Raw genomic sequence first — 23087 nt, 5'->3', positions numbered from 1 at the left:
AGCACCAGGATGAAATGAGGACACCAAGCTCCGCTGTTAGCTCTGCTATCCAGTATGATCCCTTGGAACACTCATTCCCACGTGCCATCTAACCACTGCCGGTAAATGAAGTAAAATCTCAACTTAAATTCAAACAAACAAACAATGTTCCTAGTAGAAAGTGTCTGGAGAAAACCCAAGCCTGGAGGCACTCATGTATACGTTCTGGATGAATGATACAGCTATGCTAGGGAGTCAGTGAGGGCAACACAGTATCCCAACACACCCCGATGAAGGCAGTAAAGCTAAAACTGTACGATAATGCTAAAGAAAAACACAGTGACTCCAGAAATTCATTTATTCACAAATGATCTGTGCTGTCACACCGATGAACCAATCTGAGCAGCACACATAGCCCTTACTATGTATTGGTGTTAACGCATAGGGTTCAGAATGAACCCTTTCAAATAGAAAGAATTAAGAAGTTGTGGTCCATATACACAATGGAATATTACTCAGCTATCAGAAAGAATGAGTTCTCAACATTTGCTGCAACATGGACGGCACTGGAGGAGATAATGCTAAGTGAAATAAGTCAAGCAGAGAAAGACAACTATCATATGATTTCTCTCATCTATGGAACATAAGAACTAGGATGATCGGTAGGGGAAGAAAGGGATAAAGAAAGGGGGGTAATCAGAAGGGGGAATGAAACATGAGAGACTATGGACTATGAGAAACAAACTGAGGGCCTCAGAGGGGAGAGGGGTGGGGCAATGGGATAGACCGGTGATGGGTAGTAAGGAGGGCACGTATTGCATGGTGCACTGGGTGTTATACGCAACTAATGAATCATCGAACTTTACATCGGAAACCGGGGATGTACTGTATGATGACTAACATAATATAATAAAAAATCATTAAAAAAAAAAAAGAAAATTTTTTTTCCATACCAAAAAAAAAAGAAAGAATCAAAATGAGAATAAGAAATGAAGAAATAAGGGAAGAAAGAGGGGACATGGAGGGAGAGGGATGTGAACAGAAGGAGATGAAGGTGGGCACGAGGCTGGAGCTCCCCAGCAGAGCATGTGGCCGGACTGATGGGTTGGGGGTGGGGAGCTGTGCTGGGAGCCCCCTTGGCCTGGTCTGCAGAAAGGAAGGAGGACCTTCTGCAGCTGACCCTGCCCCAGGGAACTCTGCATCCTCCTACCCATACTGTCACTGTTTCTTCTGCTGCGGCCCTAAGAAGTAACTATAAAAGACCTATGATACTGTAACTCCGTCAGTGGCCTGGGAAGGCTGGACGGTAGGGTAAGGTAAGGAACGGGAACCTATTAAACATAAAAGGGTGCCAACTTCAGAAGAAAGAGGACCAGAGTAAAAGATACAAACTTTTATTGTGATAAGGATAAAATCCTGAGTAGTAAATGAACGGAAACCAGGATCACGAAGAGATCCCTCCACGCCATGTTCATAGAGCACTATATTCCCAAGGGCCCAGGGCCGGCTGAATGGATAAACAAAGCGTGCTGTACACGTACCATGGAGTATTACTTGGCCTTCTTTAAAGGAAGGGAATTCTGACAAGAATGTAGCATCCGTGCTACAACATGGATGAACCTTGAGGAAGTTACGCTAAGTGCAATAAGCCAGTCACAAAAATGCAAATGCTGTAAGATCCCACTTACATGAGGTATCTACGGTAGTCAGATTCACAGAAAGTAGAAGGGTGGCTGCCAGGGAGCTGGGGGAGAGGGAAATGGGGAGTTGTTTAACGGGTATAGTTTCAGATTTGCAAGACGAGCAAGTGCTGGAGCTGTTTCAGAACAATGTGAGTATACTTAACAATGTTGAACTGTACGCTAACAAACGGTTAAAATGGTAAACCTTATGTTGTGTGGTTTGTACCACACTAAAAAAGAAATTCTGGGTAGTGATGAAAAGTTAAGGTACACGGGCGCCTGGGTAGCCCAACTGGTTAAGCATCTGCCTTCAGCTCAGTCGTGATCCAGGGTCCTGGGATGGAACCCAGCATCCGGCTCCCTGCTCAGTGGGGAGTCTGCTTCTCCCTCTCCTCCCCTCCCCCACTCGTGTGCTCTCTTGCCTGTGCGCTCTAGCTCTCTCTTGCTCTCAAACAAATAAACTCTTAAAAAAAAAAAAAAGTTAAAGTACAGGGGTGCCTGGGTAACTCAGTGGGTTAAGCGTCCGACTTCTGATTTCAGCTCAGGTCATGATCTCAGGGTCGTGAGATTGGGCTCCGTGCTCAGCGCAGAGTCTGCTTGGGATTCTCTCTCTCCCTCTCCCTCTGCCCCTTCCCCCGCTCTCTCTCTCTCTTTACAATAAATAAATAAAATCTTCCCCAAAAAAGTTAAGGTATAAAGGGAAGTAAAAACCAAACCTTCTAAAACTGTAGACATTTGATTTAGGTGGAGAGAGTAACAAAACCAAGTCTTTAATTCTCTTTTAAAGTATTAACATGAAAGAGTTTAATGGCTGGAGCATAATCAGTAGGTGTGTAAGAAACAACGTGAATCTCAGCTCCGGTGGGGCTTGAGACGTACATTTCCAGACAAGAACTTCAGAAAGAAAGAGGTAGACACTGCGAAAGATGAACAAGCCAAGGGTTACAGAACCACCCTGTGCCCCCAACCACCTTGGCTGACAGTTTGAGGACTGTGGACAACCATTAGAGACCCTGGTTTGTGTGGGGAACCACCCAAGAAAGTCACCATCCGAATTTCGACATCCCTCTTCAGTAACTCAAACGAAGATGCTTTCCCTTGGCACCTTGGGAGGACTCCAACCTCTAGCGCTTCCCAAGATCCACCTCAGGAGAAGTCAACTTGCCCACAGGAGGCGTAGTTCCCAAAGCTGTCTACGGTGAACCTCTGAGAGATGTGAATTGAATTGAGCTTCAGGGTACCGAAGCAGAAGTTCTCAAACAGCTGAAAAGAAAGAACGCAAACCCAGGATGAATATTCAAAGAAAATTACAGATAAAAATAGCAAGCATCAGATTCTCTTGCAAAAACACTACGACAATCCCAACAAACCTTTCTCATGCTTTTTCCTTTCAGTATTTATTCTGAAAAACAATCCTGGAGAGAAGGGATGGGAGTGGGAGTGAGAAGAGAACAGAAGCTCTTCTCTCTGGTGAATTTTAAAGCCTCCTCTGATAGACGACACTAAGGAAAGAGGGCTGAAAAGTCAGTTCCAAAATTTATCTACTAACCGCACATGACCGAGAACTTGTAACAAACATCCCGGGGCCACACTCTGACTCACAGCACCTAACGAAGCTGCTTGATGACGTCCAGTTCCTGACTCCACAGGACCATCATAAAATGTGACACAGGACACTCCTCTACCTAGTGAACAACATTCGGTAGAAGCACCCACTAAAATAAATAGAAGATAAGGCTCCTAAGCCACCAGTGATTCTGCCAACCCCGTGAGGCCTACCAAACAGCCCTCCACTGGATGATATCACACGTGCAAATGATAATATTTATCAAAAACCTTTTACTCAATTTGGATGGAAGCCAGCATCCTAAAGTAAACGCACTTTACTACAATTCTTTACTTTAAAAGCTTTCAAGTGTGTCAGAGGAAGGGATGAGCTATATTCTGAGAGGGACCTGCCCTCGTGATTAGCACGTTTATAAGGCAGAATCCAAAAATGACATCAGAACTCATCTCAGATGGGCGTCTGGGTGGCTCAGCGGGTTAAGCATCTGCCTTCAGCTCAGGTCATGATCCCCGAGTCCTGGGATCGACTCCGGCATCGGGCTCCTTGCTCACTGGGGAGCCTGCTTCTCCCTCTGCCAGCCACTCCCCCTGTTTGTGTTCTCTCTCTGACAAATAAATAAATAAAATCTTTAAAAAAAAAAAAATAAAGAACTCATCTCAGAAAATTAACTGCTTAGATAACGGTGTCCAAGTGTAAAGGGCTCACCTTCTTCTGTTAGGATGCAAGAGTTGCCATTTCTTAAAATGTCAGTAAAATCCCAAGAAAGCCAGCCCTTCCACACACATACCCAACAAATGCCTGGGTAGAACCTAGGGTGGGCCCTTTGCACATGAGCAAGTGACTGTCTCTGCACTTATTTTTATACAAGCTCCATAGCCATGGACTTCAGTCACTGTCGCCTTTCCTCTTCCTGCAATTAGCAGCCTAGCAAAATGCCTGGGGTTCATTAAGGCTAACTTTATAAAGCTCAGTAAATATTGATTCTTCCACCTGACATCAACTTGACCCCAAAGATCTATTTAGAGGTTGTATGCTGCATGGTCTTGTCTTTCAGAAAGGTGATCAGCTCTTGCCTCATTGATTTACACAATTAACTTCTCTTCCTGGCTTCGGCAGCCTATTCAAACCATATCCACCCTTTTGTGTAAAGAAATACAGCCCGACACGGTTATCTGCTAATCCCTTTGCTGAACCTTAATTTGAAGTGAAAGCCATGTCAACATGACTGGCAGACTTATAGCTTTGCAAACTGAAGCCTTCTAGGTACAAAAAAGATATAACCAAAGGGGCAATAAAGGACAAGACAAAACAAAACTAAAAGAGAACTCATAGTACTTTCAACAAGTTACTTTTTCAGGATTAGCAGCCGAGGGGTCCTCTACCTTCCACTCCCTGTGCCTAGGTTTCCCAGCGCTGGAGCCACGGCTCGGAGCTGGCAGGTGATCGGCCTCTGACTTCACTTAGCCTTCTGTTGATAACCTCCGGATGGCACGACCTGCCAGGGAGCTCCTCATGCTTCAGGTGTAAAGTAAATAGTAAATACAGTCAGTAGACTGAAGTCAGTCTACACTCACGCCCGCACACGGGAGTGGCGTGACAGCGCGTGCGGGATACTGCCCACTGTACACGACCAGAGTGGCCAAGATCCGGTAGGATGAACAAGCCCAAGTCCCTTCCTTGTAAACTGTAAAGCGCTGCTGAAAATGAAGTATTTCCTATGATGCTTTTGACATCTCTCTGCTCTCCTTAACCCTAGACTTAGTTTACCTTTCTGAGTTGCCATCTTCTTTCATACCTTTGATAATGTCACAAATGGCTTTCTTACCCAGAAGTCCCGAGTGCAGAGCTGATCTTCCTTTAGCCCTTCCTATCTCCGTGCTCTTATTCTCTCTGTATGTCAACGAAGATTTCGTAACAATTCTTCACCGTTTTTGTATTCTTTAGGCCTTGTTATGTATCTTTAGTCTTAAGCCTTTCCTTTAGTTCTATCAATTATTTCTAGTGACTCATTAAAATATAAGCTCTATAGAGGAAGGATCTTTTATGTTATTCATAGCTGAATACCACTGTATGCTGGAACCGTACCTAATAGACTGTGTATGATCAATAAATATTTGCTGGAGAGAATGTCAACAAAAACTAATGTTGTACAAGTCTGTGTACCTTATCTGAAAAGAGAAAGCTATGACATTGCCTTGTTCAGACTGGATTTAAAGGTCTTACCTACAAGTCATCACCTTGAAACCCTTGAACAGGACTCATCAAAATTACATTACCTCTAATCATATCTCAACTGTAACTAGTTGTTAAGAAAGAATTTGTAGTTAGCAATGGAAATTTCATATACTTCTTTAAATTTCTTTGTGTTTCTTATTTGTCAAAGCCTAGACCCCTTTCTTAGCTCAAATTCCTGATCTGGAATGTCACTGAGCACCTGATGTGATGCGTTTTCATGCAACGGCATACGATGTGGTTCTGTCTCTCAAGTGCTTACCATCTAGTTAGGGAGATACGGTACGAATCAGAAGTGAGGAACTTCGAGGACATGGGTGTGTTCACCTTGTGAAAAGTTACTGATTTACTCTGTGATCTGTGCACCTCTGGATTATGTTCTACTTCAGTGAAAAAGTTTACCTAAAACAACATAGGTGGCAAAGGTGAAACGTGAGAGGGGACGTCCAGACAACCAGTACATGCATCGAGGCAAGAAAACAATGGGTGCCGAAGGCTGGGCACCTAGGACAGCCATCGGGATGGAGAAGACGGGAGCTGAGCGAGGCCACGTGAAGGCAGAACTGGGCACGGTGGGCCAGCCAAGCAGACCAGGTTAGGTGTTTAGAGGGTCCCTAAAGAGTCATAGTGAGAAAGACCAAGTAAAGCTAGAGACATAAGGACAGTGAATCACACAAACCTCCCGAGGACCGGGTTCAGAAGTCGGACTCCATTCTAGATGGTAGGGAATGAATGCAGGCTTCTGAGCAGGGTGGTGGCCCAACATGAAAACCCTGTTCTAGGGAACCTGAACGGGATGTGGTATACTGTGGCATCAGGAGGAGGGACCGAGGGAAAGTAAGGGAAACCAGGGCAGTAGTTCAGTCAGATATTGAGTGTCTTTTTGACTAAAATAGTAGTTGCAGGCCTGGAAAGACTGGAGCAGATGTGAACTACTCTGAATGAAATTCAGAAAAGACTCTGTGACTTTCTGGGTGTGGGGGAACCAGGAAAAGAAGATGAGAAAATCATGGGTGACAGGGTAAATATGAGGGTACCGCTGACAGTGACAGAACATTTCTGAGAGGGAGCTACTTTATGGGGAAAAACAAACAAAAATGTCAGGTCTGTTCACACTCTCATGGACACTTCTTTGGCTAGATGTGTCCCAACCCCCCTCCAACCTAGGATTTTCCTGTTTTGTTCTGAGTATATGTACTCACGACATGAAATCTGTAGCACAGTTAAATGGGAAAATATCACTATAAAAAGCCTTACGACTGTTCGTTTTTTTATTGAGTAGTAGTACTTTATATATTAGGAAATGAACCCTTTGTCTACGTTATGAATTCCAATACAGCGCCCGCCCCGTTTGTCATTTGACTTTGCTTAGCATGGTTTTTACCAGGTCGACTTAAATTTTTGCAAACTCAAATGTATTGTAACAGGAGATTTTTAACACAGCTACTAATGCCAGTAGTATTAAATGTATATTAAAAGAGCAGAGTGAGCAATACATACCTAAGTACTGACAGCAACGCTAATAAAATAAAGATTGTTGCCAACTTATTGGGCATGTGTGCCAGGCATTACGCTGTGGGCTCCACGTGACTATCTGACTGCATCTTCAAAACCCTAAGCAGCAGATACTAATTCTTAATTCCCATTTTACAGCTGAACCTGAAGTTTAGAAGGCAGCAACAACTCCTACTTTGCCTGCCACCTCTTATCTGGAACCTGGTATAAGAATCGGATGGCTCTAGTTCAGCTGGAAGAATTTTACTTGAATCCTGGATGAAAATGAGCATGAGGGGCTCCATTTAAATTAGGTACCTGAAAGGGGAAAGAGGGAAAAGCTTCAAGTATAAAAAGAAAAAAGAAACTTGGTTGCTCTCTCTAGAGTAAAGTAGTTCATGAAGAGCAAAGAGGTCTATTGTTTGGGAAAAATTTAAATTAAAAAAGAATCCTGTCAAGGTATTTAAATCATGCTGAGTTTTTTCTCCTCACTGTTGTTTTACAACAAATCCTTTGGGTATTTTGAAACCTAAACCATTTTCTTTCTGAAAGCATTTCTCTCTCTCTCTCTCTCTCTCTCTCTCTCTCTCTCTCACACACACACACACACACACACACAGCCCTGTTCTGCTGGAAGCCAGCATTTTTTAAAAAGCCTGCTGTGAAGGAACATAACAATGAACAGCTACACAAAACTGCAAATATTTGATAAGGAAATAAAATTAGGATTGAAAACGTCAAATATTTGGGATACTACCTGCAAGGAGTAAGTACCAATTTGGAAAATTTTAAAAGAAAATTTAAAATCTAGGGGCGCCTGGGTGGCCCAGCCGTTAAAAGCCTGCCTTCGGCTCAGGTCACGATCCCAGGGTCCTGGGATGAGCCCCGCCTTGGGCTCCCTGCTTGGTGGGAAGTCTGCTTCTCCCTCTCACATCCCCCCTGCTTGTGTTCCTTCTCTCGCTGTCTCTCTCTGTCAAATAAATAAATAAAATCTTAAAAAAAAAAAAAAAGAAAAAGAAAAAATTTAAAATCTAAGTAAGTACAAATATGATGTTTGAGGGGCACCTGGGTGGCTCAGTCGGTTAACTGTCTGCCTTTGGCTCAGGTCATGATCTCAGGATCCTCGGATCGAGACACAAGTCGGGCTCCCTGCTTGCAGGGAAACTGCTTCTCCTTCCCCTCCCTGCTCGTGCTCTCTCTTGCTATCTCTCTTTCAAATAAATAAAATCTTTTATAAAAAAAAGTATAAATATGACGTTTGAAAACTGTTGTGCACAGAGCTGCTGTCCTTTATTGAATACTCACAGTATCTTTAGAAAACAGAATAAACTTTCCCTTTCACCAAGTAAAGGGAGAAATGTGAACCATCAAAATGAAAGGTTTGGGTCTGTTAAAAATAAAAATAAAAACAGGCCCCAAATGGAGTCACCTGTGCTAAGCCCCACATCAGCAAACCAAGACTTAATATCTAACCTAATTGGATTTTCAGCCTCTCCCAGGAATGTGACCTTTCACCGGTCTGGAATTCCCTGGTCAGCAATGGTGAGCTCATCTGCCTGAGAGACACCTGCCCTCCCCTAAAGGAAGGTGACCTTACCTGAAACAAACCACTTCTTGCTGGAAACTTCCTTTTTCTACCCCCATTCTTCCTATAAAAGCCTTTCATTTGGCACAGCTCCTTTGAGCTCCTTTCTATCTGCTAAGACAGAATGCTGCCAGATTCAGGAATCATCTAAGTCAAGCAAATCTTTAAATTTACTCAGTTGAAATTTGTCTTTTTTACGGGTCAAAACCAAGGCTTCCCTGACAGAGATGTACCAGATAAAATCCAACCATCCTGCTGTCCCCTGTTCACATGATCTGTGAAGCCTATCATTTCTTAGTTTGTTCGTGTTTGTTTCCTACAGAGAACACAGAGGGAATTATTGATTTCTAGCGATGTCATGGTATACACTGAAAGAAAACAAACAGTGAGATTTCAGGGCTAACTGTGGTCATTTTTCCTTGCATTCATTTCAGACCTTCTACTTCTTCCTCCCAGGCCCTGTGACACAACCACCAACGACCAGAAATAACTCCACGTGTAACTAGGCTGCAAAGATGAGACTAACAATCTCAGGCATAGGTGGGAAAGAGGGTGAAGAGGAGCCTTCTTGTACCTGTGACCTCAAGCCAGGAAACGGAATGAATGGTCAGTCCTCAACAGTATAGTGACAAACCTGCTGGGGGTCTCTGCCCATGCGGCTTCCCAAATGAGGCTTGCTCTCTTTCTTCTTAGACAACGGGGTGGCCCTCTCTCAAAAGATCTCTCCTTTATAGAAATCTAATTTTTGGAATGGGAGGGCTCAGTGAGCTCTTTGCCATCCAACACGGCAGTTTCCTCTGATTTCACCGAGAGGAAATTCGTTTCAAACTCCAAAATAAAGACCCCAAGTATCTAAGTCCTGTGAAATGTATAATCATTCCCGGTATATTTGAGTTAAACTAACCCTCAGAACATAAAGTAGTACAACTGGAAATAAATACTGGTGTTCAATTAATGCAAGTATTTAGAAGGACATACTGGGTCCCATTTCTCCAGAGGAAGGGATGCTCCCTATTGTTTTCATGTGCGGCACGCAGACTTTTGAGACCCAAAGTAGAAGAAACAGGAATATCAAGTGCATGACACTTTGAGGTTTTCCCAGTGTTTTTCTTCCATAAGCTGTTTTACCAAGTTCTGTTTCTTACAATTACTCCCCAGGTTACAGATAAAAGTAACAGTAAATAACACTATTTTGTACTTAATAACAATGCTTACCCCCCTACCTCCCTACCAGGGATGAGGATGAATGGAACAGAGTCTGACAAGCACGCAGAGCTCTGTAGAAAAGCATTCCCAGCATGAAGCCTTGCTGTGGTTAAATAACACCTTTCCTCTAAGGATCTAAAAGTATCTCAGAAAGCTCATTAACCCTTCAAAAAATTGCTGTGATGCACACCAGAGCTGAGCTTTATTATTTAAAAGAAAAGAACCAGGCAGGCTAGGACCACTAATATTGGGATGCAAATTTAAGAGATGCCAGGCCCAGGCCCAGAACACAGGCCGGTAGAAGGCCACATCCACAAGGTGGTGTGTTATGTGCATCACAATTTGAATAACAAATCTGTGCCAAAGAACGCCAAGAGCGGCAGGCCACGTGTATGCAATCAATCCACAAAGACTGGGTTCTGTGGCCTGGAATGAGAAACTAATAATGTGAAAAGCTATCATCACAGCCCTTGGAAGATCCTAACTGAAAAGCAACAAAACAAATAACAGTATATTTCAGAAGTGTTCTTCATGAAATTGGCCTCCACGCGCAAGATGAAGACTTTCGGTCATAGACAGAAAGTAATGGACAACAGACTAAAATGATAAAAGACCTGAACAGTATCACAGCTCTACATGTGTCACAGTACTAATCTCACTTAGAATTAGGATCACAAATAAGGGGTTTTTCCACAAATAAGTTTTGTTTCAAAGTTTTTTTTTTTTTAAAGATTTTATTTATTTATTTATTTGACAGAGATAGAGACAGCCAGCGAGAGAGGGAACACAAGCAGGGGGAGTGGGAGAGGAAGAAGCAGGCTCATAGCAGAAGAGCCTGATGTGGGGCTCGATCCCATAATGCCGGGATCACGCCCTGAGCCGAAGGCAGACGCTTAACCGCTGTGCCATCCAGGCGCCCCTGTTTCAAAGTTTTGTTAAAATCCCCCTAACCTAAAAAAAATGATTCGGAATTTCTGCAAAGATACCGTGCAATTCAAATTCTCAAGTCTTTCTGTACCTTGCACGCTTCTTCTGGCTACGTGGGACATCACTTCTGAAGACAGTAAATGTAGGAGATATGAAGACAAGAAGGAAAATGGAGATCCAACACATCCAGGGGTCAAAAAAGTCTCCCATCTCCTTTTAAGATATTCATAAAGACTGTACTCATATGTATTCTTTCTAAAGATCACAAAAGAACACAATTGAGCCTATTCATACTAAGCCATGTTCCTCTACACATACACAAAACACACACAACTTCCCCTGAAAACCAGAGACAGAAACTTCTTTTCTATTGAAAGAGAGGTCAAGATGGTTCTTAGGGCAAATGAGACTTTAATGCTTTCCTGTTGATGACCACAGAGCCACTCTTTCCCCCAATCTCTCCATCTTTAAACAGAGCCGATGCTTTACAAGGACGTGCTGTGCTGCAGCAAGATAAATTATAAGATGGAATTTTGAGCTCTGATTATAATCATCACTTATGGCCTATAACCATAATGCATCATTAGAGGAACCAAAAAGCAAGTTTCCTTTAAAGAAAAAAAGGAAAAGGTTTAACAGGAACTCTGACAGCTTTGAGTCTCTGCAGTCATCATCTGGTCTCACAGGGCTATAGTATTTTTAAAGACTGGCATAGGAACATTGCCTTCAGAATAAAGAAAGACTGGAATAGGAATACCTATTTCAGAATAAAAGACAATGTGGCTGGCAGGTACTTACTCTCCTAGAATTATCTCCAAATACAGCCCTAACTCTGCCCAAGATGCCACTTTTAATCTGAAACCTCAAGTTGCAGTGATCAAGTGGCAAGAGAGCCAATAGCTAATAATAGCCAATAAAAAGAGGACACAATGTACTTCCAGAAAGGCCTGGAGCACTGTACATCCAAGGAGCAAGGTGAAGGCCAGACTGTGGGAGGAGTGGCTCCTGACGTCATCAGTTGCCTGCATCAGGAAAGTAGCAAGAAGGCAGGAAACCAGTGGACCAGCTGCCACTCTTCAACTCCTCAGCGTCTCCATTAAAGGAGTACCAAAGGCTGGCCTGTCCCCGGGGCACAGGTCCCGTCTCCAGTGACTGAAACGGCACATGAACAGTATGAGGCTCCTTACACGGAATGGGGACGTGAACATGGAAGTCCTTCATTCACTCTGCTCTCCCAAACCACCCGCCTGTCTTAGCTGCCGTGAGCAGAAAGAATGCTCACGGCACGACCTAAGGAGGCACCAGGCAGAAGCCAGATGAACAGAGCCAGGGAATAAAGGCTTCAACACCTCCCTCAAATAACCACTCAGCGTTGCACTTTCAGATGTGCGGCCTGAGCCTCACTGCTGACATAAGGATTATCGAGTTTAGTTTAAGACTCCGCTGGTAAGGCCAAATGACCTATTAGAGAGTGAATTAAAACAGCTATACACAAACAGGATGCCAGGCAGTTCTGCTGAGCACCTCAATACTCAAAACGCCAAGGGACTTCCCCTCCCTGCAGAGCCGTTTAATTACAAAAAGCAGCAAGAAAAAATGTGGGAGGGGGAGGTAGGAGGAAGGAAGGGGGAAGAAGCCAAGCTGACATGGCCGCTGAGCCTAGACCTAACCTCGGCACACAACAGCTTGCCGTGCCCCATTCCGAAGCAGCAGGTAGAATTCGAGTCAGGGGTGGGTTCCAGTGAAAGCCTCGCCTCCCCTCGCCTTGCCTCGGGGCATGGATAGTACTGCGTCAGCAGGGCAAAACTGCCCCTAGTGGTTCCGGGCTAGCAGAGACCCTTCCATGCCCCCCCTCCCCCCCCCCCCCGTAAATGTCCTTTCAGGATGAATCTAGGTAATGTTTCTGTAGATAAGTCCTTTCCCTCGGAAGGCCTCTTCATGCTCATTCAAATAGGTCACCACTCTTTTATTTTCAGTCTGGTCATCTTCCTTCCAGTATTATTCATAACTGTCCCTCACACACATGCAACAGAAGATGTTTGATCTTGTATTATGTATCAGACAGGAAGTGCAAGTCAGCAGAAAGAAACCGCTGAAAGGGAGCACTGGGGACAGGAGCAGAGACGGCTTCTTCCTGGCCTGGCAGTCTCCAGGCACGTGGCCTGAGGGAGGCTGGGCATAAAGGGGCTGACTACTGTGCCAAGCAGCAAATTCAGAAAGAGAACAAAGTGAGAGGAGAGAAAACAAGGCCATCAGGCTCGGCCCAGCTCCATTCCCACTTTTCTACCATGAGAACAGCATCCAGAAGTTAAAGAGCAAACCAGATGCCCCTCAACAACATCTGACAATGGCAGGAGTACCCGTACATAGAAGTAACAATTGTCCAAATAATAGCTGGGGTGGTGACGGCTCCCTGGAAGAGGGGAGAGAGGGGAACGCATGGGACCTTGGATTTTCAACGAAGTCATCTTATTAGAGAGGGAGACAGGAGATACTGCGTCCTCTGTCAGAACCCCAGGGAACCTGCCCCAGTAGCACCACTGCAGCATTACTCAAGACACGCACCTGGTTGTCTATAATCCAGTTCAGATGGCCTCCCTCCCCTCTGCAAAGGGCTGTACGTCAAATAGGCAAAACGGCTTGGAAGTGGGATACGATTTCATCCCCCCACCACACCTGAGGAATTACAAGAACAAGACCCCTACAGTTTAAGAAAGTGGTATCGATGTTTTAACCTACAACTGAGGGAGTAAACTTTGAATTGGTGTTCTGGTTGACTTATACCCTGTGTTTTCACTTTTAATTTGTCATAATAATGCTTGCATTTCAGCATGAATTGTAAAATTGTTTCATCACTGGGATAGAGGAAAGAGGACATTGTTTCTTAATTAGTCATCAACTTAATAAGTTTCCTGGCATAGTGGATTTCACTCTTGTTTCTTTGATCTCTTCACAGCAGTGTCCTCTAATAACACTTAGACATCGTTGGCACCACGCCACCCAATCGAACTTGGTTCCATTTGGTCTGGTCTCTCAACAACAGGCTGCTTTAAAGAAGACAGTGCCCCGTTAGCATCTCTGGATACAGATTTATATTCGGCTACTGGTTTGTCTACACTGTAGCTAAAAACACACAATGGAGTATATATACACAATGGGCTATTATTCAGTCTTAAAAAGAAACAAAATCCTGATGCATGCTACAACATTGATGAACCTTGAAAACACGTAGCTGAAATAAGCCAGAAACAAAAGGACAAAATACTGTATGATTCCACTTATATGAGATACCTACAGCAGTCAGATTCATAAAGCCAGAAAGCAGACTGAAGGGTGCCAGGGGCTGAGGGGAGGAGAGAATGAGCAGTCACTGTTTAATGGGTGTCGATTTTCAATTTGGGATGATAAGAAAGTTCTGGAGATGGACGCTGGCGATGGTTGCACAACAATGTGAACTGCACTTAAAGACACTGAATTATACACTTAAAATTGGTTAAAATGGGAAATCTTATGTATATTTTACCGCAATTTAAAAAAAACACAATGGACCCCAAATGAGCCATAACTCAACTCACTTCATTCGTGAACCGTATCCCAAATGATATGACTGGATCCCTAGAAATGACTACACAGGAGAGATGACTATTTCCCACAACAGTAACAGGCACTCTGTTCAGAGTTCACAGGAATGTAATCCTGTGACCAAAGACATCAGAGCATTTATTCTCTCCCCACCCCAAATACACCAAGAGTCTAGCTTAGTGTTTTATACACAGCAGATATTCAAGGAAATACTTATTTTCTATTGTCACCATCTTTGCCAAACCATGGCCTCTACCTTGTCACTGTGCAGGTTAGACCCTTCCAAACCCATCATCCCCTGCCTCAGCCAAGACAACACATACAAGTATTCCAGTACCACCGCAAAGATGAATAACCAATAAACATAAATTCAAAAGAGAGTGAACGGGAAAAAAAAAACCCCCGTCATGTACGAACAGACAGCAACAGGCCAGAGAAAGAGCATCATTCTAGAATGGATGTTGGCTCTATCAAAAATCAGCCAAGTGCTCGTTTTCTAGTTTCATTTTAACGATGGTTTCACCTCACTGACAGTCATGTCTTTGGTTGCCCTCATTAGTGTTTTAAGACTTTGCTTTCCAGGCAAAGTGACACATAAAAGCAGAGGAAAAGTTTGGTAAAATACTGCTTAGATATGAATCTTTCCCCTGGCTCCCAGCCCGACCCAACAGCCTAAAATAGGACCCTATAAAACCAGAATGAAGCATTTCAAACTGCACTTTTATCTCCGATGCTTGAAAAAACTGCCCAACCACCTGGCAGACGTAGTTTATGTCTCCTCATATACAGTATGTTATTTCTATTACTAGCAAAATGTGAAAAAGCCCCTAATGATTTCCTGAAATCTCCCATTTTCATTGAGTTTTGTTTTTCAACCATCAAGAATGGAGGCGGAGCCATATTTTATCACTAACAGCAAAATAATAGTGGCCGTATTTTGGCAAGATGTGTTGTCCCAGGTTTGCTCTTAAACTCTGTATCTTTCTGCTATTCATGCTAATTATAAAATTTGCACAATTTATTTACAAGAGCAGTGTTCTTTATTTTTCATTCAATAATTTTTATTAATATATTCTGTAATAAGGCATAAATGAAATGTCAAAAGAAATCATTGTTCATCTTTCAAGTTAATGACTGTGTACCACAGAGAAACATAAAATTACTCTTGGATAGATTCTGAAATAAAAGGAGGTTAAGTGTAAATTCAAGTTCATTATGATCCATATCAACTGAATCTTGCTATGTGGAGTATTAAAGTTGCAATCAAATTTAACTGAAAAAGGAACTTCACTTATTAACAGAGGATTCTGAGTTATGAGTTATAGGTATATTTAATTTGGGGCTCTCTTTTTCTTGAATTTAGTAAACTCATTAAAAAATAAATAAACAGGGGTTCCTGGGTGGCTCAGTCGATTAAGCGTCTTCCTTTGGCTTAGGTCATGGGTCCTGGGATCGAGCCCTGCAGGGGGGAGTCGGCTTCTCCCTCTCCCTCTGCCCCTCCCCTCCTCATGTTCTCTCTCTCTCACTTGTGCTCTCACTCTCTCAAATAAATAAAATCTTTAAAAATAAACATTTGCTAGAAAAGACTCAAGTAAACAGAAATTCAATAGGATTGACTATTAACTATTTATGACATAATTAGTATATCTTGAGGGTCTATTAAATCTGAGCATCATATCTAATCATAAAGAAGTTGTTTTGGGTGAAATAAAAGAAAATTAAACTAAACTCTAACCACTTAGGTGTCAGCAAACTTTTCCCATAAAGGGCGAGGTGTCCATATGGCGTCTGTCACAACTTCTCAACGCTGGCCCTGCAGCACTGAAGCAGTCAGTGCACAACCAAGTCAGGGTGGCTGTGTGCCAATAAAACTTTATTTATGGATGCTGGCATTTGAATTTTACATGATTTTTACACGTCCTGAAATATTACTCTTCTTTTGATTTTTTTCCAACCATTAAGAAACATAAAAAAACATTCACAGTCTGAGGGCCATATGCAAAACAGGGGGCAGGATGTATTAGGCCCTCAGACTATGGTTTGCTGGCCCCTGCTCTAAGAGTTTACAATCTCAAGGATGGGCTTAACAACTATCCCCTTTGGCAAACAGAGAATCTTTTTCTTCTCCTCCAAAATCTGATTACTGTGAAAAACAGTCTTAGTCCATCAATCGGGAAAAGCTGGCGGAGTGCTCACTAGGTGCAAGAACACTGCTAAATACTGGGGAGCACACGACGGGTCTCTGCACGATCAAGGTGAGGAGAGGAGGGAAGAGTGTCAGCGACTGGGATGGTCTTCCCCATACAGATAGAGGCACTATCTGTATTTGAAGAATGAGTAGAATTTGCACATAACAAGACTGCAGTAAAAGAGAAACAGAGAGATAAGGACAAAACCTTAAAAGCAGCCCTACAAGGCAGTGAATTAAAAAAAAAAAAAAGTAGATTCAGGGGCAGGGAAAAAAACCCAGGAGAGCCAATGGCCACTGAAGCCAAGAGAAGAGAACATCTGAAGGAGAAAAAGGCTTAATACTCTCAGTGTGGTTACTGGGAAAGAATAAAAGTGAGTCAAGGCACTAAACAAACAGGGGCCACTGGTGACCTTTTACAGTGTTGTTTCAGTTCAACAATAGAGGTGAGAGCTAGGTTTCAAGGAATTAAATAGGGGATAGTTTGAAAAGGATGACAGCAGGAAGAATGGCTTTTTAGAGAAATGAACTCTCATTTCTTCAAACAAAAAACACTCTAATGAAAGATGCTATTTCCTAGCTTACTCTAATATGAAACATTCTAAACAGAAAGTCGTTCCTTAAACTTTTACACCCTTTGAAATCAAATGGCCCAATTTTTGCAGTAAGATCAACAATTAATAAAAGCTGTAACTATCTTAAACACTGAAACAAAACATAGCCAAGACTTCAATAAACTCTTCTGGAAGCCAGTTATTTAAAAAACATATATACGCAACAAATGGCTAGCGTCCTAACCCCCTCCTAAGTGCATGTCTGTCTTTCCTTCTTTTAGAAATTTTTATTTTGACAGTTTCAGATTTACAGCAAAGTTATAAGAATAGTAAAAAGAATTCCTGGATACCTTTTATCCTTCTTTCTTGTTTTTATCATTGACTTTAAGAAACACATTCTTTAGCTGAATTTCCTGTTTTGTTTTTTGTTCTCTGTAATGTAAGTACTGCCAACAAATTCCAGCCATTCAGTTTATTTTTTTTTAAGATTTTTAATTATTTAGGGGCGCCTGGGAGCTCAGTTGGTTAAGCGTCTGCCTTTGGCTCAAGTCATGATCCCAGGGTCCTGGGATGGAGCCCCAGGACCCTGCTCAGTGGGGAGTCTGCTTCTCCCTCTCCCACTGCCCCTGCTCGTGTTCTCCTTCTCTCTCAGTCTCATGCGCGCACACTCACTCTCTCAAATAAAATCTTTTAAGATTTTAATTTATTTATTTGAAAGAGAGTGAGAGCTAAAAAGATCACAGAGGGAGAAGCAGACTCCCCACTGAGCAAGGAGCCCCATGCGGAACTCGATCCCAGGACCCTGAGATCATGACCTGAGCTGAAGGCAGATGCTAACCGACTGAGCCATCCAGGTGCCCCAATTCAGTTTAAAAACTGCTGGGGGCCAAGTAGTTCATTAAGTTGTCTGTGATGTAGTCACAAGTTGTAGGAAAGAAAAGTACAATATAAGCTCGCTTCACAGAACTTCTGTTGGGGACTCCTGTGCTCCTTTATCAGTGAGTTGAGGTCTTTCATCAGCTCTGCTCTGTTCTCTCTCTCCTCTCCCTCTGGGGCTCTGACCAAACACAGGTTAGTTAGATCTTCTCACTCTGTCCTACATGTCTCTTATCCCCTCAGCTACAATTTTTACCTTTCTCTCTATCCATGCAAGGTTCTGGATGATTTCTTCTGACTCAACTTCCAGCCCACTCCATCTCTTTAGCTATGTCTACTTTGCTGCTAAACCCAGCCACTGAGCTCCTAATTTCAGAGACTGCATTCTACCATTCTAGCATTTCTATTTGGTTTTTAAAACTGCTACGTCACTTTGTTTTTGTAACAGTTCCCAATTATCTGATAAAAAATTTTAAGCTTGGCTTTTAATTTCTCTGAACACAGTAAACATAGCTGTTTTCAGCCTAAGTCTCATAACTCCAGTATCTCGTGTCTTTGAATTTTGAGATGTCTGTTTGCTCATGGGGAGCGGTCTCCTCACAGGCCCAGTTATCTTTGTGTACTGGCCATTTGGGGGGAAAAGTTCCTTGGAGGAATATCATTTGGTGGAGGGTGATGAAACTGTCTTCTGGAGAGGATTCTTCTTTGCAACTGCCAGGTGCCTGGGGACACTCCCAGTCTAAAGCCTCCTGCATCCAAGTTCAAGAACTCATGCTCTACTTTCTCCTTTGAAAATCTTTTTGTTTTTTCACCTGTAATTCTCCTTTTAGAATCTTTTTCTTTTCCATTTAGAATCCTAATAGTTAATTTTTACACAGCTTAAGGATCCTCTTTGTCACATTTTCCCCTCATATTTTCCATGTCTTCACCTTTGCCAGAGATTTTAACTTTATCTTCCAATCCTTAATTGAAGATATGTATGTTTGAGTATGTATATATATACATATATATATGTGTGTATGTGTGTGTGTGTGTGTGTATGTCATTTCAATGGATTCTCTTATTCTCTGACCTTTTCCACAACATCTTAACTTGATGAGTGAAATTCTTCAGAAAGTTGTATGTTTGCTCCTCTAACACATTTCCTATTTCACATGATTATCAAGAATAATGTGACTGCTTTCAATGCTATCGACAAAAACTATCACGGGAATACTAGTATGTCCAAGGGAACGGAATTTAATAAGTGTAAATAGTGTATATGAATAAATAGCTTAGAGAGGAAGTGACATCTGATTTTATGTAAACATTAAAATTTCACGTTCCAAAAACAATTACAAGTCGCAGAAATATCAGGTAGTAAAAATGACACCATAGCTACTGTGGTAATGAGAGACAATAATTGCATTCTACATTCGATTTGCTATTGTTTATCCTGATATAATAGTGCGATGGAACAGTTAGTGATAGACTTCCAAAGAAAGCCTTTCTGAAAGAGTTGAGTTTTGGGGGGAAAAAAAGAATTCTAAAGAGCCATGTGACTAAGAAGTAATCTTCAATAACAATATATAATATGGCTAAAAATTGAAGTGGATATGGATAATGAAAGACACAATGTTTTCTTTTCGTCCTTAAAAATAATGTAGTTTCTGGGGTGCCTGGGTGGCTCAGTCGGTTAAGCATCCAACTCTTGATTTCGGCTCAGGTCATGATCTCACGGTGGTGAGATCCAGCCCGGCATCAGGCTCCGTACTCAGCAGGGGAGTCTGCTGGAGATTCTCTCTCTTTCCCTCTCCCTCTGCCCCTCCCCCACTCGTGTGTGTGCATGCTCGAGCATTTTCCTGAGATAAATAAATAAATCTAAAAAAAAAAGAGAAGAAATAATATAGTTTCTAAACACTAGTCTAGTCTCTCTTTGTAGTCATTAATGTCTGTGTTTCTTTTTTTAAGTAGGCTTCACACCCAACGGGGGAGCTCAAACTCATGACCCCAAAATCAAGAGTCCCATGCTCTACTGACTGAACCAGCCAGGTGTCCCTAATATCTTTTTTTTTTTTTTAATTACTATATAGTTCTCAATCTCACTTCTCTAGGGAAAAAAATGAATTCAGTTTTTCAATACTCTTCTAATACTTTGAAACAAAGTAATCATTCAAAACAAGCATCTTCACTGAACGTGTTTAAGAATTTAATTGTGACTTTGTTACCTTAGGACAAACAAACTGGAGTTGGCCAGGGAGGGACACGAGAGATATGTTCTACTTTTTGACCTTGGGAGTAGTTACACTGTTCACTTCATGATCATTTGTTAAACAGTATATGTATATATCATGCACTTTTCTATGTATATGTTTCACAAAAAAAGATAAAACAGTACATATTTTTAAACAGCTTCCTTAAGCAAATTAAATAAAGATCTCATTTAAACTTATTTATTCTACCTGTCATTTTTTAAAGATATTAAGGGGAAGAGATAGAACAAAAGCAAAAATGAATGAAATATTTGAGCTACTGTCATTTACAGCTTTCAAGGAAAGTCTCAATGTGGCTAGATAGATTAAAACATATTTTCAAGTAAAGTATTAAAAATTAATACGGTTTAGGGGCCCCTGGGTAGCTCAGTCGGTTAAGCATCAGACTCTGGGTTTCAGCTCAGGGCATGATCTCAGGGTCCTGGGATGAGCCTATGTTGGGGTTCTGTACTCAGCGGGGAGTCTGCTTTCCCTCTCCCTCTGCCCCTCCCCCCTCTCTAAAATGAATAAATAAATCTTAAAAAAACTTAATACGGTTTAATAGCACCAATTTCCTCTTTCTCTAAATTTAAAGATTCCTATATATAAAATGGAAAAGGCACAAATTCATCTCCTTTTTACTTGGTTTATATTTTCCAGGAGTTTTAAGTGTCTCAAGAAATGGCACTTTCATGGTGTCCTTTGATTCTGGACCTGTAGCACTTTCTTTCTATTCCTTCCCAAATACATCAACTGTGTCTTTATTTGCACGACATCCCCTCCTCTGGTGAGTACAAGCTAGGGCTCTGATATCTCCTCTTCACTCTGCAGTCAGAAGCTATGCTTTCCAACAGTTAATACCGTGCCCCTGTTCAATGTGCTGAGAGCACAGTTTTGGAACACTGATTCCACTGCTTAAGGCCATTTCAGAGGCCCCCCGAACAGACTGCCATTAAGACTGTTTCTCTCTCCAAAGCTGGCAGTGACTGACTGTCCTACTTGCAAGGGGCAGTTATTTCTGGCACTGTGTCTTTGGGTGGGCAGGATTTCTCCAATTATAAGTTCATCACTGCCTTATGGATAAACAAACAACATCTTTGCTCCTATGTCTTAGATCAGAAATAGAAACTCTCTGAGGGGACACTACCCTCTGAACTTGGCCTAGGTCTTCTTCACTCATACCTTCTCTTTCAGAGCTGTCAGTCTTCTCTAACAACCCAGCACAACTAAATATGTTCTTTTTCTGGTTCAAAAAACACAGGACAGTGGTTCTTTAGTTGTCAGTTCTTCCAAAGTCCTTCTTAAGAGAAAATTCTCATTTAAGCTAGGAATAACCCAATACCGGTCTATTACTGCTGCAACAACTCTCAAAAGAGCCGTACAAAAGAAAAATGTGGCTTCTACCTCCCAAAGTCATTAAAGACTTTTTCTCTTTCTTATTAAGGCACCCGGAACACATGATATTGCACCAAGCCAAGAGGACCGATTCTCTTCATGGAGTAGAATAGCAATTGGCTGTTACTTATTAAATTCTTACAGCAATGAGCAATGACTTGCTTTCTTGTTTTGTTTCTCTTCGAATAGTAGATGAAGTTGATTTTTTTCCAAGGCTGCTTCTCATCACCAGCATTCCTGATCCTTGACCTATGCAGCTGTTAATATGCTGCACACATATGCTTGGGCTCCTACAACCAATGCAGTTAACCTTTCGGTTTTCTCCAAGTCAGTTCCTATCTTGTTAGTGAAACTGATGTTTTTTTCTTTCTAAACATAATAATTTTATCTGGTATAAAACTACATATATAATTCATTGGTTTTTATGAATCTTTTCCTCCCCAAGGGTTTCTGGGCCTGTGGGTTCTCATGTTCTAGCTGAGAAAGGCACGTTCATTCATGGTAATTCCAAAAGGTGGGCTACCATAGCTACTTTACAAACATAATTATTACCTCTTCTGCGTTTGGGCACAGGTAATTGTTGGAGGCCACGTTTTACCTTTATTCTCAAAGAAAAGTGAATTCCTTTGACTGAATATAGGTGAAACATTCCATTTTCTGCAGCTAATGATTAAAAAGTAAAATACTGGACACCGTATCAAAGGACACTTTGTTCTAACTAACACTTTGTTCAAAGGGACTTCTCTTCCATATTCATAACTCACCCCCATCATTTTGTACTGTAATTGCCTATTAACCGTCTGTACTCCTCAAAGACAGGAAGCTCCTGGAAGGTAGGAACTGTATCATAATGACTGTTTTATCTGCAGGGCAAATGGCCTGGCAGATGGTATACACTCAGTAAGTATTTCGGTTGGTATGCTAGTATTGCATTCAATTCAAAGTCTAATTCTTAATTAGCCACGGTTTTAGACTAACTGGCACACACCATTGCCCAACATTTATGAAATGACTTCTAATCAGACTTTATCACAGTTCGAACAGATATGCCCAACTTCAAATACCTAATGATCTCTACCTAAACGCCGAGCATCTTTATGGGAGGCAGCAAAACAATGGTAACCCTGTGACTTGAATCTTTTTGTTAATTCAGACCCCGCTACTAACTAGCGGTATAACCTTTGGCAAGTCGCTTTAACCACACTGGCTCTTGTGCCCTTAGAGACTGAAGTGGGAAAGTGGATTAAATGGTCTCTAAGTCGCTGGCTGAGCCCAGCTCTAAAACTGAGGCAGGAACCAGTAAGGGTACCATTGACATAGCAAGCCCTTGTTAACACTAGAGGGAGCTGCACCCATGTCCTTACTGGGGTTGTGAGGAAGACTTCGAGGCAAAACATCTTCACACTGCAAGACTGGCTTTCCAGAATGAGAAATGAAATATCAGGCGAGAGACCCACCCTGTTCATGCGGTTACTGCACACGCTCTCTGACATCACCCCCTCTTACAGGTGGCACAGCACCTCACACTTGACTTTCATCGGCATACCTTTTGAGCTTTAATTCTGATTCCAAAAGAATCAAGTTGGCTT

The 23087-nt window shown here is 42.1% G+C and overlaps 1 protein-coding gene across 4 annotated transcripts in view; it reads right to left on the bottom strand.

Moving 5' to 3' along the window:
• Window positions 1-2440: 2440 nt before the first annotated feature.
• ASCC1 (activating signal cointegrator 1 complex subunit 1) overlaps window positions 2441-23087 on the bottom strand; it is a 92932-nt gene continuing 72285 nt past the window's right edge. For 3 of the 4 annotated variants that reach the window (XM_026504422.4, XM_026504425.4, XM_057308399.1), the window contains one exon: window positions 2441-2924. In XM_026504422.4, the coding sequence (XP_026360207.1) occupies window positions 2808-2924 (117 nt within the window). In that variant the 3' untranslated portion in view covers window positions 2441-2807. Of the gene's footprint in view, window positions 2925-4611; window positions 4744-23087 lie in introns of those variants that run through there. The other variant, XM_057308398.1, reaches the window with a different exon arrangement.

Source organism: Ursus arctos, unplaced genomic scaffold (assembly GCF_023065955.2).
Source record: "Ursus arctos isolate Adak ecotype North America unplaced genomic scaffold, UrsArc2.0 scaffold_7, whole genome shotgun sequence".
Taxonomy (NCBI): domain Eukaryota; kingdom Metazoa; phylum Chordata; class Mammalia; order Carnivora; family Ursidae; genus Ursus; species Ursus arctos.
This window is presented reverse-complemented; position numbering and strand designations above follow the sequence as displayed.